This window comes from Haliotis asinina, chromosome 2 (genome assembly GCF_037392515.1).
Source record: "Haliotis asinina isolate JCU_RB_2024 chromosome 2, JCU_Hal_asi_v2, whole genome shotgun sequence".
In the NCBI taxonomy this organism is placed as follows: Eukaryota; Metazoa; Mollusca; class Gastropoda; order Lepetellida; family Haliotidae; genus Haliotis; species Haliotis asinina.
Window position 1 is genome coordinate 33,115,466 of NC_090281.1, and position 19,500 is coordinate 33,134,965.

The 19,500-nt window shown below is 37.8% G+C and overlaps 1 protein-coding gene across 5 annotated transcripts in view; it reads right to left on the reverse strand.

Annotated features, from left to right (window-relative positions):
• Positions 1 to 19,500, reverse strand: part of LOC137273626 (signal transducer and activator of transcription 5B-like) — a 64,619-nt gene that overhangs the window by 22,698 nt on the left and 22,421 nt on the right. For 3 of the 5 annotated variants that reach the window (XM_067806387.1, XM_067806388.1, XM_067806391.1), the window contains exons 2-9: positions 5,901 to 6,056; positions 4,959 to 5,103; positions 4,665 to 4,751; positions 3,596 to 3,688; positions 2,796 to 2,868; positions 2,310 to 2,458; positions 997 to 1,145; positions 94 to 294 (exon numbers count right to left, since the gene is read on the reverse strand). In XM_067806387.1, the coding sequence (XP_067662488.1) occupies positions 94 to 294; positions 997 to 1,145; positions 2,310 to 2,458; positions 2,796 to 2,868; positions 3,596 to 3,688; positions 4,665 to 4,751; positions 4,959 to 5,103; positions 5,901 to 6,056 (1,053 nt within the window). Of the gene's footprint in view, positions 1 to 93; positions 295 to 996; positions 1,146 to 2,309; positions 2,459 to 2,795; positions 2,869 to 3,595; positions 3,689 to 4,664; positions 4,752 to 4,958; positions 5,104 to 5,900; positions 6,057 to 12,468; positions 12,720 to 19,500 lie in introns of those variants that run through there. The other 2 variants (XM_067806390.1, XM_067806389.1) reach the window with 2 other exon arrangements.

Sequence of the window (19,500 nt, forward strand, 5' to 3'; positions counted from 1 at the left end):
CTAAATGTGGAATCAAACTCACTCACTCACTCATTCACTCACCCACTTACTCATTCACTCACTCACTCAAAGGACTACAATGAAATTACTCACTCTTCAAGAAGCTTCTTGAACATCTCACGCAGTTGCATGATCATTGTCTCCACTTCCGCGTTGTCCTCCGCAGCGATAGAGGGTGCCACCTTTTGTTCCATTTCCTCCACAGAATGCAGCGACGTTGAGATGACCTCACGGAATTCAGGACTGTTGGTCAGTTGGAACAGCTTCCAGCACACATTACCAAGGTTTCCACACCTGAAGTGATGAGTCAGTAAACATTTTTTGGCAAGTCAGCAATATTTTTATCGAGAAACATCTAACTGAAAACAAAACATCTTAACTTATTAAAAAAATAAAGTGAAAAAAAAACCCAGATAATAAAGTGCTATAATTTCAATGCATTACTTCCAAGACAATATGACACCTGTAAATTGGAACTGTAGTACTTTTGTTTGGTCTGTTGTTTACAGCAGTGATCAGTAGTCTACAGTAATCAGCTATATTCAAGGTCTGTCAGACCCGTCAAGACCAAGGTGAGAAGTGGTCATCAGCAATGCATGCTTGTTGTAAATGGTGACTAATGTCACATGTCAGTGACAACCAATTGCCTAGATTGAAGCTCACGATGTTTTATCACTGAATTGTCTGGTCCAGACTCAATTATTTACAAACTGTTGCGATATATCCGGAATAAGGATTAGAGCACTGTTAACCAACCTACCAGCCTGTAATTTAACTGAAACCAATACATGGACAAGAATAAATGCTATGATCGCTTGGTATGAACCAAGTCACCAGTCTGTCTGTCACATTGTATACCATTACAGATTGCGACAGGCTTATTCAAACTCCAACCCTTTTTGTCACTGAAATATTAACTTGTGAATAGCATTAAATTTATTTAAAACAAGAAACATAAAGAAACCAAAGAATTGATAAGTGTGTTTGAAGTCTAACCATTTTTCAACTTCTTCAATCCGAGGTTTGACTGCTGCCCGGACAAAAGCCAGCTTCTGTTGGTGCTTGAACTCGGAGACCTTCTCCAGAATCTCTGTATGAAGGCGCTGTAGGTCCTTAAGCTTTGTTCTCAGCGTCATCTGTACCAGCTGAAATATCAAATATAACACTCAGTGAGTCTAATTTTACACCACTTTTAGTAAGTGAGCAAATATGGTTTTACGCCGCTTTGAGCAATATTCCAGCACCAGAAATAGACTTCACACATTGCACTCATGTGAGGAATCGAAAGCCGGTCTTCAGGATGATGAGCACATGGTTTCACCATTAGACTAAACCACTGCAACTACTTTTAGCAATATTCCAGCAATGACATCGCAGGAGACACCAGAAACATGCTTCACATATTGTACCCATGTGAGGAATCGAACCCAGGTCTCCATGGTGACCAGCAAACGCCTTCACCACTATGCTACGTCACCCAATAGAGTCACACATTACTCTAAGCAGTTTCTGAAATGAGTGATTTTGTTGTCTCCCAATCTCTCATTACTTCCCTACACTCAGCACCTTCAATGAAGGAAGCTCAGAATGAAGCAGGTCTAGAGGTTCCTCTGGGCCTAGATTTTCGAAGCTCTCTCAGCACTAAGATAGTCGTAAGTGCCATACATTAACATTAATTACGACTATCTTAGCACTAAGAGAGCTTCGAAAATCTGAGCCCTGGTCTTGAAACTCCCATCTCTTTCGATCCCTTGTCGATTTACATTGAAATATTAGTTTCTAGCTCCAGTGATTTGACTGAACATTGTTTTCTGCAACATCTAGCAAGTATTTAGCAATATCACTGTATGGATGTGTGAGCGGTCATTGTATGTAACAGCTAAAAAGAGAAGAAAAAAAAACTTGGATGTGTCCATTATCTTTATATGTACAATGAATATACTCCAAGTATGTAAAACTAACAATTTTAATAATATATACAATAATAATAATGAAAATATATCATCATCATCATCATCATCATCATCATCATCGATCATCACTCGCTTAATAACCATGTTCGTACCTTCACTGCTTACATCAATAATGAATATGTTGTATATCAACAAGTGAGAGAGTTCTATGGATATACAACTTCTTCAATAATAATGCAAGTGAAGTTTCGGTGTAAAATCGCTATCGAGTAAGTGACTAATAATAACTTCTAAATGCCACTCAAAGGAGGAATTACGATCATTCACTTGGTTTTACTTCTGTGTAACTAGGGTAACCAGAAACTATGTTTTGGTCATCTGCAAAAAAATGCTGACCTGTCTGTTTCCATTGAAAGAAACAATGTTCTCCTCAATTATTCGCTTTGTCTCATTCTGTTTCTGCGTGTACAAGTTATAGAGCTCTTCTTGGCTGAAATTTCCTCCTATTTGGTTGATGATAACAGAGTAGTCAAAGTCTTTATCTTCTGCAAAATGAAAAAAAGATGTCAACACATAAAAATTCAACAGACACCCACATGCAGTATGTTCTTTAGTCTTATGTGGGAATCGGACCCACACTGAGACGGAAATCAAACGAACCACTGATTTGATTTTTTTGTAACATCATGAGATGCATTTTGACTAAGATACAGAATCTGAAACCCCAATGCAACACCTCGTAACTCTGTCGTGTGCCAAGTCAGTATGAAACCTATCCATATATGGATACAACTGATTTAATGCACAAATGCAAGTCACTGCCTTCGGTTTTTCCAGTGGTATGAGTTACAGTTTAATTTTCATGACCATCAAAGCACCTACCTAACATTTCGTCCCTATTTTGCTTTGCAACTGAGAGATGGTTGTTGGCTGTTGCAGCAAGCTGTTCCAGGTTCTGAAAAGAAAATGGATGTCATGACGATTACAGAGTGAGTGAGTAAGCGAGCGAGCAAGTGAGCAAGTGAGCGAGTTGGTTGGTGAGTGAGCAAGCATGTGAGTGAGTGAGGGTTGTTTAACACAGCATATGTGCAACATCAACAATAATCCTGCTATCAGATTGTGGACTTTAAGTAACCAGACAATCCTGTCATCAACGGTATAAGCATTGATCTACTCGTCTGGAATAAAATGACACGTTAACTAAGTCAGTGAGTTTAACCACTTGGGTCTATAGATGATTGGTCAGACCTCATGGCTGGCCTTGTTTTGCTCGTGAAGTTAGTCAGCTATCATGTGAACAAAGACGTAATAAGGTACAAGGTGGATTGGAATATTTTATCAGCATTTCCCTGTATTCTGCTAAATTATGTCAAGGAAACCTGTATTTCAGAGTGAGTGAGTGAGTTCAGTTTTACGCCGCACTCAGCAATATTCCAGCTATATGGCGGCGGTCTGTAAATAATCGAGCCTGGACCAGACAATCCAGTGACCAACAACATGAGCATCGATCTGCGCAATTGGGAACCGATGACGTGTCAACCAAGTCAGCGAGCCTGACCACCCGATCCCGTTAGTTGCCTCTTATGCCTGTGTTTCAGACCTGTGAACACTTTAACCACAAGACCATACCATAGCCTTTGGCAAATTTATGCCTTTGTCAAGAGCTATGTCTCTTGGCATACCTCAATTTCTCTTCGCATTTCTTCCAGTTGCGGACTGAAGATGTCATTGATGGCGACATCCTCCTCTACCTCTTCCTCCATCTTCACCTGCACCTACAACCATACAACAAAACATGATTAGTATTGAGTAAGCTTTGTCAGTTTGAGCAAACTGACTGGTACCCAGGCTGCTGTAGACATATCTACATACAAAAATAGTGTCAAACTCTGTTGTTATTATTTGTTTTAAAAACTTTCATATTGTGGACAGATGTAATCTGTTTTGTCTGTCAGTATGTTAAAAATTAACTTTTATGCTTCTGGACTTTTCTGACCCAGACAATTGGAGAATCATCTAATGTCTGAGGCTAAGCATGTAAGGGGAGTTAACTCATGCGTCTCACATTACATCCCAAGTAGGGCTGTAAGTATGCATGAAACTATCAATGGATTGCAATTGTTGAATCTCTGATAACAATTAATCAATGGTAGAAAAAAGAACCTATCGATGCATTGATAATATGTGTGACTATTGATAGGTTAGCAATTGATTTCTGTTGACAAATATTTATATTATTTCATATTTTTTTTATTTTTTGGGTGGAGACTTGCAGCTTTATTGCGTTTATGTTTTAACTGTTTACTTGATCAGGGTTTCAGGTTTCATGTCTGGTATTAAAAAAGACTGAAACTACTTTAGCTTTTTTTTATTTCATATAAAACTTACATTCATTTGGGAAATGACTTCACATCAGACAATTCAAGGAGAAAAATTACTATTGTAATTATGTTGCAACCATTGGTGGTGCAACCATCTTTATCACAATAGCAGGTTGCAATAGACTATATCACAATAGCATGTTGCAACAGATGATCTCTATCACAATAGCATGCTGCAACAGACAATCTTTATCACAATAGCATGCTGCAATAGACAATCTCTATCACAATAGCATGCTGCAATAGACAATCTCTATCACAATAGCATGCTGCAATAGACAATTTCTATCACAATAGCATGCTGCTCAGAATAGCATATCTGTATGGCAATATCACCCCTATATCAAAATTTACCATCCTCGACTCTTACCTTATAGCCTGAGATGATCTTCTTCTCTTCATCCAAAGCATGAATGACACCTTTTAAAAACTCTGCTGGGCTATGGCCGAAGGACTCCTGCAATTAAAAAATAATCAAATCTGAGTTAATCTGTATATCTTGGAACAAGCTGCCCTTATATATTTGGGCATAAGTGTAGCTGAAACATAAAGCATCAACAGTTACTAACTTCAATATTGATCAAACAAGAGTCTGATGCCATAGTATTTCTACTCTGACAAGGTCAATGGACACAACTCCTGTAAAACACTTCTGTATTCTGACCTTGATCTTTGTCTTGGCGTTAGCGATCTCCACGGCCTCAAGAACATGATCCTGGTCTTCCTTCAGTGTCTCGATGTCATCTGACATGAGGGTCATCAGCTCCTTGTATAGCCGGCATGCCTTCTGCTCCTCCATCACGTCTGGCCTAGAGTACATCATCATCATTATCATCATCATCACCATCATCACCATCATCATCATCATCTAATGTTACGCAGTTATTTCCCATTATCTTGCTTCAAATCATACTTCATGATATTTTGACCTCACAAGCATTTATCCTGAGGTAAAACTGGGCCAGAGTTATCTCCCCTTATCAAATTTTAATTGGGTATGCTGTTATGATTGGAGGCGATGTTCATAATCCCTTGGAACATATTTTAAATATTAATCTAGTGTGAATTTACTATATAAAAATTCATTTTATGAATATATCCTGCTATTATAAAGACAAATCATATTTTTTTTCAAAAATGTATATTTTTTTCCATTCATGACACATTTTTCTACAAAACGATACCAAATTTAGCAATTCCTTGAAATTATTATATTTTGTATCCAACCTCCTTCACATTTCAAGCGATTCATAAATGAATTAAGTTCTTTCTTAAAAGGAAACAAAGTGATTTAAATGTCTGCTTATGCCTGAGTACTACATTCTATGTCCCCCGTATCAAGTGTTGACACTGAGAACAAGGAACACAAATAAAATCTATGGATGCTGTCATCTAGTAACATTGTAGCACTATAGAAACAGTGTAATGGACATTGTGGCACAATGAAAACAACTTTTTTGGACAGTTAAATTGTACAAGGCATCAGCAATTTCAAAGGCACTCTCAAGTGTATTCAAACAACTGCAAGTCAATGTGACCATAGAAAAGAGATTAAGATGCTAAAAGTGAATAAGATGGCGATGGCGATGGCGATGACATCACTCACCAGATATTTTCCTCGAACCAGCGTGAATACTTGCGGCGTACAATCATTGGTATGTGGTGTCGGTTGTACAGCTGACATAGTTGGTTACTAAGATGTGGGTCTAAGTTCTGCTGGAGCTGTCCTCGGATCTCTTGCCACGACATTGCCACGATGTGTCTGCAAGGTGAGTATAGTTATATGTCACTTGTAGCAAGCAATATTCTGACATCATGGGCAGGGGACACCAGAAATGTGCTTCACACATTATACTCATGTGAGGATTTGAACCCCATCTGCAGTCTGAAGAGCAAGTGCTTTCATTACAAGCAGTGTTTCCCCTTAACCATGAAAAGCTGCAGGCTCTAAGGACCCAGAAACGTAAAAAGTCATGGGTCCTGATTTGACGAACAGCCATTTAGTAAAGTTATTTTTAGTAAAGTGACCAAATACCATTATGAAAAGTGTTCTGCCTGACTGTAAGACCATGTGGAAAATCAAACTCGGTCTGCAGTGTGATGAGCAAGTGCTTAAACCACAGGGCTACCCCATCACCCTGAAAGTTGGAGGTGACATTTGAGAAATAGGAGGTTCATGATCATTGATGTTTGGATCTCTATTCACAGTATCGGTCTACTGGCTCATGTGATTGATTGGAACTCATGAGTAGTGACATGCTTTTGCATGGACCCTTAACAAAAGAACACGTTGAAAACACCTGCATACCATGACTTAAGTCCTAAATTTGTATAATGTGTCGGAAAATTATAACAGAATAAGAGTTAAAGTCCTAAATTTGCATACTGTGTAAAAACATTTTAACAGACTATGAGTTAAAGTCCTAAATTTGTATATTGTGTGAGAAAATTATAACTTTCTTTTCTATCTCAAAAGTAACTGAACACTATTATTGATGACACAGTTTCCATGTAATAATTCCTATCACAACATATTTCCACTTGTTGATGACTTTAGCCAGCCCTACTGTAGTAAGTGAGAGAGTGGGTTTAGTTCTACGCCGCTTTTAGCAATATTCCAGAAATATCATGGCAGGGAACACCAAGAAATGGCCATCACACCCTCTACCTATGTGGGGAATCAAACCTGGGTCATCGGGTTGACAGGCAAACACTTTAACCAATGACTTTCCCCTAATCCTATCTTTTTTGAACACTGCTTTGTGGGCAATGACATGATAACCTTGATAATATTTGTAAACAAACCACAAAAGCACTGTCTTTATGAACACAACTTCATAACCAGGAAACTGACAAAGATCAGGGTTAGAATGAGTCTTCAGTGACCATGATTGTTGAAAGAGGTGACTGACAGTACTGGACGGCCAAACTCGTTGACTTTGTTGATATGACTTCATATCCACATTACATAGATCAATGCTCATGATGTTGATCACTGGATTGTCTGGTCCGATTTGATTATTTACAGACCTCCATATCACAGCTAGAATATTACTGAATGTGGCATTAAACAACAAACAAAACTAAATCCAAACCAGGAAATTATTCCAGAAAATGCAACTGAAAGTAATGTTGATAAGTGCAAGGATCAAGTATGTGTGACTGAGAACATGAGGGATTAAATAATATTGTATCATTATAATTTCACAGACACTGCACTGCCAACGGGTTGCCAAAGGCATATACATACAAGAAAAAGAAAAACTGAACCCACAATATCCCACATAAAACAGTCAGTATGCAGTGAAGACATACTGATGGCATTTCACTTTGTATAAATAGTAAATAAAATAAGTAAAATTAAGATTGCGAGTCCTAATAATCTTGTCTTACAAACTGAACAGTAAAATGTCAAATTTTATTCAGCTTGGGATAAAAGTTGTTCAGCAAACAATCATGTTGTTTAACGAACGATCTAATCACTATTATTAGTTTGTATTATGAGGGAGTAAGCGCAGTAGGTGGAACGGTGAAACAAATGCATATGCTGTATGTGATGAGCATTAAGTTAGACCAACTCCTTTAGTTATCAGTGTTTCATTCTATGTGCTTACCCCCTTTGAAATATACCTGTCTTCTGCGTGATTCCCAAGGAACAAGCACTAATGGTTCTATTATTTTGTCTCATGACAAAAATCATTTAAAACACACATTAAGTCCTTGGCTACTGAACTGAAGGCTGATGATTTGAAAACTAAAATACAGCATGATATTTTATGTAAATTTGAAGACTTTACTTCCTTGCCATAGAATGAAGCTATTGTTCAATAAATATCAATGCAACATTAATCCATCTACAACATGGTTTTACAGCGCTATAATTTTCAGGTCCTGCTCCTGTCTCCAATGAAACTGGCTCACAGTCAGTTGGAGATGCACAAAGGGTATAAACAGCAAGAAGCTTGAATTACAACATGTATTTCACAGCTGGTTTAACAATGTTCTCCTATTTTATATGCTCTTATCAAGAACCACTATGCTCTCTTCCAGGAGACATTTTGGAATGCTTCAGATTTTATTCAGCCATTGACTATGATTGAGCATTCCTTATACGTCATCATTCATGGAGTCCACAGTTTTGTACTGGTCGATTGGGATGTTGATAGATCTGTCCTTGCAATTGATTGGGGTGTTGATAGTTTTGTCCTAGCGACCACTTTGAGTGTTGACAGTTTTGTCCTAATTGTCAATTTGGGTGTTTACAGTTGGCCAGTGGTCAGTTTGGGTGTTGACAGTTGCCCTAGTTGTAGATTTGTACAGTTTTGTCCTAGTGGTCAAAATTGGTGTCTACAGTTCTCTCATAGTGGTTGATTAGGGTCTTGATAGTTTTGTCCTAGTGGTCAGTTTCGTAATTGATAGTTTTGACCTAATGATCGATTTGGGTGTTGATACTTTTGTCTTAATGATTGGTTTGGGTGTTGCTAGTTTTGACCTAATGATTCATTTGGGTGCCAATAGTTTTGTCAGTGGTCACGTTGGGGGCTGACAGTTTTGTCCTAAAGTAATACCGGAAAAGCGTGGAAAATGCTTTTCTGCTTCAATATCAATGTGATGAATTTGAGACAAGATAAAAGCACACATATGATACATGTACAAATCTAACTGGTTGGATATTATAGCTCTGAAGAACAAATGCACTTGAACGGTGACTTCACAGGAGGAAATTGATGTTTTAACAACAGTCCAAACTGTAGTTTTGAAATACAGAATATAATTACCTCAGCTTGTCAAACCAAGCATTATCATTTTGGGTAAAACCAGTTACCACACCCTGCGTGTCCCTGGTACCATCACACCCACCATGAGCAATGCAACAAGGCCCAGTTGCAGGATTTTCTCTCTTCCTGTAACATGCCTTACAGGTAATCACAAACACAACGCTATGTCATGGGAAAAATCCAGCAGCACAAGAGGCCAATCCAATCCATCACTGACAAACTGCTGCAAAAAAGGGCCACATAGTTCTGCGTACACAAGTATGGCACTGTAAGCTCAACCCAATCAAGCCAATTTGGGGAAACGCTAAGAATTTTACTGCTCGCAATAATACCACATTCAAGCTTTCAGACATTAAAGAACTTGTGTATGCTTGTTATGCGAGAATTACCCCAGAAGTGTGGCAAAAGGCTGGAGACTGTTCACAAAATTGAGGACGAATACTGTCTACATGACAGCATTAACGTCTGCCAAGTTGCTCCTGTTGTAATTCCGCTAGTGTGCCCAACCAGAGGTCATTCTGCAGTGGTCATTCTGCCACTTGATATTTTGAGACCGTTCCTGCCATTCACTGCATGTGCATCACATAAACGTTGTCACCCTGTCTGCCTGCCAAGAGTATAGTTTGTTTATAAGAAGGTTTTCTTCAATATTTTACACGTAATTATAATGATTACTTGTAAAATACATCATGATTACTCATATGCCATATTAGGTTGTGGTGGTACGAATGAATATATTTGAGTTTTGAATCTGAAATATCAGCCATTATCTGGCATTACCTCAGTGGTTGATTTGGGTGTTGATAGTTTTGTCATAGTGGTCAATTTGAATATGGATGATTTTATCCTAGTGGTTGATTTGGGTGTTGATAGTTTTGTCATAGTGGTCAATTTGAATATGGATGATTTTATCCTAGTGGTTGGTTTGGGTTATGATAGTTTTGTCCTGGTTGCTGACTTCAGTGTTGATAGGTTTGTCCTCAAATGTCAATTTTGGTGTCCAGAGTTTTGTCCTAGTGGTCAATTTGGGGGCTGATACTTTTTTCCTTGACTAACTTGTCTCTGAAATTAACATATTTTACAGAAAATACAGTTCATAGTTATAAAACCCAACTAAACAAAGTATAATGAAAAAGAGCCCTAAGACTTCCTTCATTTTCAGGAACTGTGGAAATCTAGACTTGCCAGATAATCTAGACTAGCATGAGCTCTCTTTGTCCCAGTGGGGGTTGGGGGTTGACAGTTTTGTCCTAGTGGTCGATAGGGAGTTGATAGTTTTGTCTTGGTGGTCAAGTTGGATTGGGGCAGCCTTATCATTGCGGTCAAATTGGGTATTATTATTTTGTTATAGTGATCAATGCTGGTGCCTCCTTCACCATATGAGCTCGAACTATGCCACTGTTCACACAACAGTATATGGGTATCTGGAAGAATGAGATGGGAATGTGACTCTAAATCTTCAGAGAGAAGGTGATTTCAGATGTATGCTCCGTAGATCATTATTATCATTGTGAATGAATCATTTATGCAAGCTGTAAAACCATACATAACACGTTATATTTTGGGATTACACTTTGGCAGTGAAGTACAGATTCTACCACTTTTGTTGGATTGAGTCCCATCCAGGATATGAACCCACACAATCAGAGTCAGGCACTTTATTGACAGCACATAAAGTCTGACTGTCTAACCCATGAAGCTACAACAGCTTCCTCGAGGGGTTTGACTTTGTGTGCTGGAAAATACAGGGCTCTATTTAAAAGATGCTACCCTGCATGCACCAAGTGCAACCCAACATAAAACCTAGTTGCACCAGCCAAATACCAGGTACACTGCTCTCAGTGCAACATGTAGATGCAATTATTTAGCTGTTTCACTCAGATGGTTATCCACTTAAAACGTGACTTGCACCTGGTGAAAGTTACACAAACAACTAGGTAGCACTTTGTAATATTGGGTTGCACCAGTGCAAGTGACAAAGCACTAAATCGTGCCCTGAATTAGGTGCTTGGGTCTGAGGGTGTGGGTTCGAATCCTGGATGGGATACATTGTGGAAAGAAAACAAAAGAAGTTACTCCACAAAAGTGTCCTGCATTCATTCCCCTTTGTATTACTATGAAAGTATACTCATAAAATGATGGATGGTCATGTTAAATGTGGGACTTAGACTGTCCTGCAGACCCGGATACAAATACATGCAATGCAGCCGATAAAAGTAATCACATACAACATGTCTACGTTAATCCAGTTACTGTGCCTATTTCCATTTTCAGTTTGGCAACAGGAATTTGGCTAGATGTGCTGATAAGCTGACATTTGAACCCAGATGATGCCAACAACTCAGGATTGCTACTGAAATAGATCATGGAGATTGATCATCACTAAATGAATATTGATCGATTATCAATAAATAACCTTGAGGTAACTTTGACTAAATGACTAAACAACCTGAAAGAAATCAACATATTTCACATCAATGGTGAGTAGTGACTTGGATTACCAACAAAGTATCTTAGAATAGCCAGTGAATAAGACCTTCATGTGTGTTTCATCAAAATAGTTCATGTACATTATCACAGATTACACAAATTCATACTGATGATCAGGGCAGTGTGGTAGTGCTATGGTTAAAGCGCTTGCACGTCTCACTGAAGATTCCCCACATAGGTACAATGTGTGAATCCCCATTTTGGTTTACCTCGCCATGATGTTGCTGTGATATTACTGAAAGCAGCGTAAAAACATACTCTCTCACTCATCTCGACAATCATTCATTTCCAGTGCTGATATTTACAATTATCAATCTTTTAGTCAGCCCAGAAGTATAAGTAATAATACTACTCAGCCCTACTAATGACAATAAATGTTTCCATTTATATCCAAAATTCAATTATGTAAAACTCTGGATATCTAGAACATAAAAATCTAATATTGAAAAATAACACAATTTCCTTTAATTCGCATAACTAAAGTCGCTAACTTTGAAATCAATAATCAATAACAATTATCCTAGCCCCAAATTCCAGGTACCTGAAACAAATCGCAGACAAGCATGGTATATTTGTTGGTAAACAACGTGCCTACATGGCCTCTCATGTTTGCATATTACTATATGTTATATTATCTGACAGCTTAACAATCTGAGAAAGATTCCCGTTACAATATCGTACACAAGCATCTCATTTTCAGTACCTATTGCGAAACTGACCATATTTTGACTGAATATTGGCATTTATACAACGTTCAATAAATCGAAACACGTGACATTTATCAAAACTAATCAATCAACGACAAAAGTGCTTCTTACTATTAGAAAGAACACGTGACAGTGGTTATACGATAAAAGTATTCTGGTATATCCTGGTAATTGCGTCACAAGTCAACACTGTTATTACCTGTTGAGCCCCAACTTGAGGACGCAGCAAAGACTCACACTTCACTTTAGCTGCTCGTTGTGTTAATTTAGTTGAACCCACTTCACTATATATCTTAGAGAAATCGTTGTTTGAGCCACAGTATGTATTTCTGCCTCCAACACAGAAATGTCTCTATGAGGTTCTCCGAAACCGAACAGTCACGGTTTCCTGGTATCTGGGGCCGAGTTACAAGAATCGGGGGATTCCCCAACTTTCGATTCCTGGGGAATGTTGGGATACCAGTGAATACTGGGATACTGTCTATGCATATGCATGTCAAATATGGTAACGCAGTGTCGGAATAAGAAAAACCATACCAAAGACTATTGCCGCATGGGAAAGGTCAACTGTCAAGGTTATATTAACGCGGGGGTTTTAAATTTTGCTAACAAAGTTAATAGGTCCGTCTATATCTGTAGGGTTTCCAAATTCTGAGTATTAATGATGTGGGTTTGAATGAATTACTTTGGATGGACCAACTTTGGAAATAATTGTTGTACTTATTTCTCTCTGTTATTTAAGAATATCAATACACGATTATATAACTATTCTCATAATTGTATTTTATTCCATCCGAAAAATCGAGTCGTGATCGTGTTTTAGTTTTGTGACTCAATATAAAAGAGTCGTAAAAACACAAGCATTCTTAGACACATTTGAAATAATGATTACAAGGAGGTTTTGTGCCTTCGGTCATATTCTCAGACGTTCTGTGTACATAAGGAATGCCTCTAACATTTATTATCAATTATGATTTTTGCATCATAATGATATGTCAGGTAGTTATAACATCAGGCTTCAGTCACATGTTTTCCGTGCGAAATACGAACAATCAAAACAATTCCGTGACAGCTTTAAGGCACCAATAAATACAGAATAGTAAAAGAACACTAAACTAATTCCGTGCCAGGGCTGTGTATTGGCATGTTTATTCATGGACGGATCCTACCCTCCCCTCTCATGACTTACGACCACATTTAAGATTGTTTTTCTGCGTAGGTGGGGCCAAAGTGGGGTCTGTAAGGTTCGAACTTCCTGAATCCCCGGTATACCTGTAATACTATGCTGCCAATTATACCAATTTAATGAAACGAATGAAGAGCCGTATCTGACTGGCGAAAGCTCAATTTTCGCTGGAGAAATACTCGAGAATAGTTCTTATACCCAGTATATACGAGACTCAGACTCAATAACAATAATTATTACCTATGAGGGCGGAAATATCGGGGTTCATATTTTGCATACGATGTCCTAGGGCAATGCTATGACGTCACGTTTCTTTTGTTGAGTTGCCTGCTACTTGAGAGAGCGGATAGCCATATTTGAAAGTAGATTTTGTTTTATTTTCCTCAATTTTACCAGGGAGCCTATATAGAGTATCCCTGATTTTACGACTTCGGTAGTAAACAGAATTCGATATTCGTGCTCACATCATACGATGTTTACCACACGAGTGCCTAAATATCGGTATTTATTATATTTTTAAGAGTGAAATACAGTAAATACTGGTGAAAATAAAAATGATATTTTCACTGAGTGGAATAACATGTTATTTCACTGAGTGGAATATCACTTTTGCAGGATTACACGATGTCTCGATCATTTACAAACAATGATGAGTATATAATAAATAGAATATTTTGTTAATGTTGTGAGATAACTTGTCGGAAAACACCAATATTTACACGCTCGTGTCGTAAACACAGTATAATACATGCACTCATACAATATCCTCTATTTATTTCCCCAAACCGACTTCCACGGGATATAACGTTAGTGTGATGCAATGGCCTAAAGAAATTGCAATAATAATGCGTCGCAGAATATTGTGACGTCATAATACAATGACGTTTTGTATGGCGTCATAATACAATGACATTACTAATTTCGCTATCACGGAATCTATATAGTTTGTGTACTTTCTACACTCACTATCCTGTTTACTGCAATAATTACTGTTTACATACTATAGCACATTTGAAATTGATTTTGAATAATGAATATAATCTTACCATCACGTCGTTTGATATGGAATACATCAAAACTAGTCAATAAGTGGTTCAAACTCGTCGTCAAGATATCCACAGACAACTGGGTTAGATTATACAATGTATAGTATTTTGTACATGGTTTAAGATACTCGAACTGATCAAATCAGGTCCCGATTTCTTGACAGAAACTTTAGTTTGTGGTTTGACTTATGTGTGAGCTTTCGCCCAGACTTGTGAAACCGCAGGAACTTCCCAAAATAAATTGATATTACACTCAAACATAGTGGACAACTTGTTTGGTAAATAGGTTACTTTGACTTGTTTTGGTTTTTTGAACTTCTTTGATTATATTCACAAGCTGAATATTGGCGATCGTCTGGAATCTGATCACTCACCTCTAGAAATGACTAGTAGATTCTCAAATATGAATCGAACAAATAACAAGTTACCAACTGAGGGCGTCACTATGGGAAATTGATATGGAATGACAAACTACCTGACATTTCTTTTCAGTAAGCTGCAGGAAAGAATTACGTCTATTACACAATTACTCTTCTGTAACCTGATAATGACATTGAGGAGGCAATTGATCATTTTGTTCAAATAATGCTGGATTCATCATCTTGTATGAGAAAAAAAACTAAAACTTAACATTGCTGAAATACTTCACTTAACGCTCAAAGTCGGAAGAGTCAGAGTAACTCGTCCTAGTCTTGACCGAAAGAAATACATTTGTATTGTGAAAGTAGAAACAAATATAAGAATTGTTGTGATAAATTCAAAGTCGATTTGCGGAGGCGTAAACAAGAAAACCCGGTAAATTCTATGAGCAAAGCTTCATCATTCTGGAAAGATGTACGATCACTGAAATATAGACCCCATGTTAAAGATAACATATTAAAAACACTGTGACTTAGTCATTTTGAGAAGGTTTTTCAAATGAAACAATATTAGACACGAAAATCGATGGCAAGCAAAATGATTTTACCGAATTCTGTAATGATGCTAGATTCACCCATTGATGAAAGCGAAATATGATGCAATATGTGAAGCAATAGATCACCTAAAAAGCCCAGCCCAGATGATATAATTACTGAAATGCTAAAGTGTTCCAGGTTTGTAGGTATGTCATTTTCTATGCAAATGCTTTTATAAGCTATTTGAAAAAAATGTTTTCCCAAACAGCTGGTCATGTTCCATAATAATTCCCCTGCATAAAAACGGTAGCCATGATGACCCAGACATGTACGGGTGCATTTCATTGATGAGCATCCCAGGAAAAGTGTTTACAACAATACTAAAAAACAGAATTTCTAAACGGGCAAACATGCGTGATATAATTTCTGAATTTCAAGCTGGCTTATAGAATGAAGTATTCTACATCAGATCACATATTTACTCTTTATGCACTTATCCAAAAGACTTTGTCACGACGAAAGCATAAACTGTTAGAAGCATTTCAAAAAAGCGTTTTTATTTTCACTTGACCGCCCTAAACTATGGAAATGTCTTTGGAAAGCTGGACTACGGGATAAAATGTCTGCTATTATATCATGAGTTCGTAGCAGGGAAGGTGTGACAGATTTCTTTGATTGCCCTTTGAGTTTAAGACAAGGCTGTATTTTAAGTCCTATCTTATTTTCACTTTTCATAAATGAAATATATATTGAAATAGCTTCAAACGGTAAACATGGCATCCAAATGTTTCCAGACCTAATAGAAGTTTTGATGTTACGTTTTGCAGATGATGGCATTTTAGTGTCAGATACTGTTGATACCCAGATACAACCAATTTTATTGTATGGCTCAGAAGTATGGGGATTCCCTCGGTATGAATGTTTGGAGAAGACACATTTATTAGCATATATAAATTTTTTTGGTGCTGGCTCATCTACACCAAATGGTATGGTGTATGGTGAATGTGGATACCCCTTATATATTAATTCCCAAATTAGAAGTTTAAAATAATGGTTCAATCTTCATATGCACGAACAACGTCTAGCCAAAATAGCCCACAATATGCTTTTACATTTAGATAACAAGGGGAAAAGCACATGGCATCGCATATAAGGAATCTTCTATTGTCCCATGGTTATGGTTTCATATGGTTATGTCTGTCATTTGGAAGTGTTGACATGTTTCTTAAGGAAGTTAGAATTTGGTCTTTAAATATGTTAGTTCACGTTATGCTTGTTTACAAAACTTTCAAGACCTTATTTCAACCAGAAATCTATTTATCAATACTCACGACGGAGACTTTAAGGAACCATTTTATCAAATATCGGCTAGGTTTATTAGACTTTGTTGAAATGAGTGAAGAAAACTTTCCCTCTCAAAATCAAAACGAATTTGTCGGTTATGTGATATGGAAATAGGCAATAAAATTCACTTTGCGTTCGTCTGTCCATTTTATAGTGAACTTCGAAAGAAATATAATAAAAATCATTTTATAAGGATGCCGCAAGCTTTTGTATATATTCTCACGACTAAGAACGAATCTCAGATATTAAACCTTTCACTATGTACTAAACATGCACTGGTTAAAAGAAATGAATCATTTCAAGATCGTGTTACTTCCTGTGTATAACAGTATGGTATGTTCATGTACACACTCTTCGGTATATACGGACCAGAGGCCTTTTGCACAATGAACCGTTTGACTTGACTTGACTTGAAATTAGCAATGCAGTTGAGTTAGAAATTCAGCTGTTTCAAATTGCTAATCTCAGTTTGAAATTTGAGTAAAACTCTAAGCTTGTTTCGAGAAATCGGAGCCAATATGCCGGCAACACAAGCAATAAAACACGTAATACATGTATAGTCAACACTAGTGACGTAATGCTTCATGTAAACCTGGACTGAGCTGACGTGTTTGTAATGCAAGATGTCCTTTGTGTCGTTCATGAACAAACACATCAGGGTGCTTCTGTTGTATGTTTATTATGAATAAGTGAAACATGATCTGGGAACGTCGATCTGTGTGATAAGAAAGTTTCAGGAGCACGTAACGGAATTTCAAAGTCTTGACTCATAATCCCTTGTACTGATCAAGAAAGCAAGTCAGCATGAGGCTCGTGAGGCATTTAAGGGTTGGTATTCTAATATAACACAAAATGTTATGGATGTCAACTTCTTTGGGGCATTAACCTGACGAAGGGGCAATGAATATAACCCAGAAACGTTGTCAAAATAATAGACGTTGACATCCATAACATTCTGTCTTATATTGAATCCTATATGGCCACTACATCGGACATTTTGAAATCGTCCATCTCCACTATAACAGTCTGGCAGAAATCGATTGCATGGAAGAATCATTTTAACTTTTTGTATTGTGACCTCTACCGAGACACAAATTTCAAGAAACAAACGTTCTCTAAAACAAATTGTACAATGGAAGCTGTCAAAACCGGAATCTGTCCAATCCGGCAAGTTGTCAATACCAACATAAAATGTCAGTCCTATCCGTGGCTTGTACATTAACATGGGCGGATCCAGCTTTTTGAAGAAAAAGTGTGTGTGTGTGTGTGTGTGTGTGTGTGTGTGTGTGTGTGTGTGTGTGTGTGTTCCGAGACATTCTCTAAATCGGATTATTTCTTCAGTCTCATTGAGTGCCGATTTAGACGGCTTCCAGTGTGTTTACTTACTGAACCATGTAAGGAAAACACGTCTTGTATCACCCATACTCATTAGATGGCAAAAGCCACACCCTTAGAACACAATAGATTAGATGTATTTTATAAATGTAAACACATTACTTAGATATGCTCTTAATCCATTACTTCGTTTCGATGGTTTGAAGAAACGTCCTGACAAAGCTTATTTATCTTATTTTACGCAGTACAGCATTTCCAGCCAAATCAAATGGATGGATAATTTCGCGAATAATTGGTTAATATTTTGAGGTACGAGAAACGCAGTGGGGATCCCATAATGTGCCTCTAACAAAAGAACGCGCGAAAATATGAAGACAGATATGAAGATACGAGTTAGAATTGATCTTCGGCAACCCATACTTGCTGCAAGAGGCGATTAACGGAATCGTTTGGTCAGACCAGAGACCATATAATATATTATATGGTCTCTGGTCAGACAAACTGACTTGGCTGACAAATGTCTTCGTGTCCATGCTTAGATCGACGCTCATGCTGTTGATCATTGTATTGTCAGGTCCAGACTCGATTATTTAATCATCCACATAACTGGAATATTGCTGAGTGTTGCGTTAAAGGAAACTCGCTCTCTCACTGATTGATCGTGATGGGCGAGCTGGCTAAAGCGCCAGCCTAAGACTAGTGATCCAGCGAGGTTTAGGTGCCGGGATCGAGCCCACCTGTGACCGGATGTGAAAACGTTGGAGTCAGCTTTGAGTGCAGACACTTTCTGTGTTGTCACAACCCCTAGTGTGCAGAACACGACCATGTGCACTTAAAGAACACGTTGGCATATGACCAGATGTCGGCCACACGAATACGTGCAAATACCTAGTTGTGGGTACAGCAACGAGCAGTAAACTTGGACAAAGTTCTGTAACTATGTGTCCCAGCCCAGCCAGTGAATTTGGTGCCTCGTTAGGATGAGAGAGCAACAATAAACTCGGTGCGCCTAGTGAGTTGTATACTAGTTGAGATCGATAATACGGTGTGACGATGAGACTGACATCCACTGATCGAGGGAAACAAATATCAGCGCCTTGAGCAAGCACTAGTTGCATGGATATGTGCGCTACATAAATATCCTATAATAACAAAAAATAATAGTAATAAAATTATTAGGTCTGTATTATATTTTGAAGCGCTTTGAGCACCCTCTTAGTACTTGCACTTTAAGCCATATAAATTTTCAGCATCTTCATCATTATGTCAGACAGATATGTTCGGCTGTCTCTTCCGGCAAACATTTAGTAGCGTCCATTCTGTATATACTTAACCATCAATAACGTGCCGGAACGGGATTTCCGAATTAACGGGACCTGACCTGAAAACGTTTTCCTGTACTGTTTTGTTTGTTTTGTGCTTAC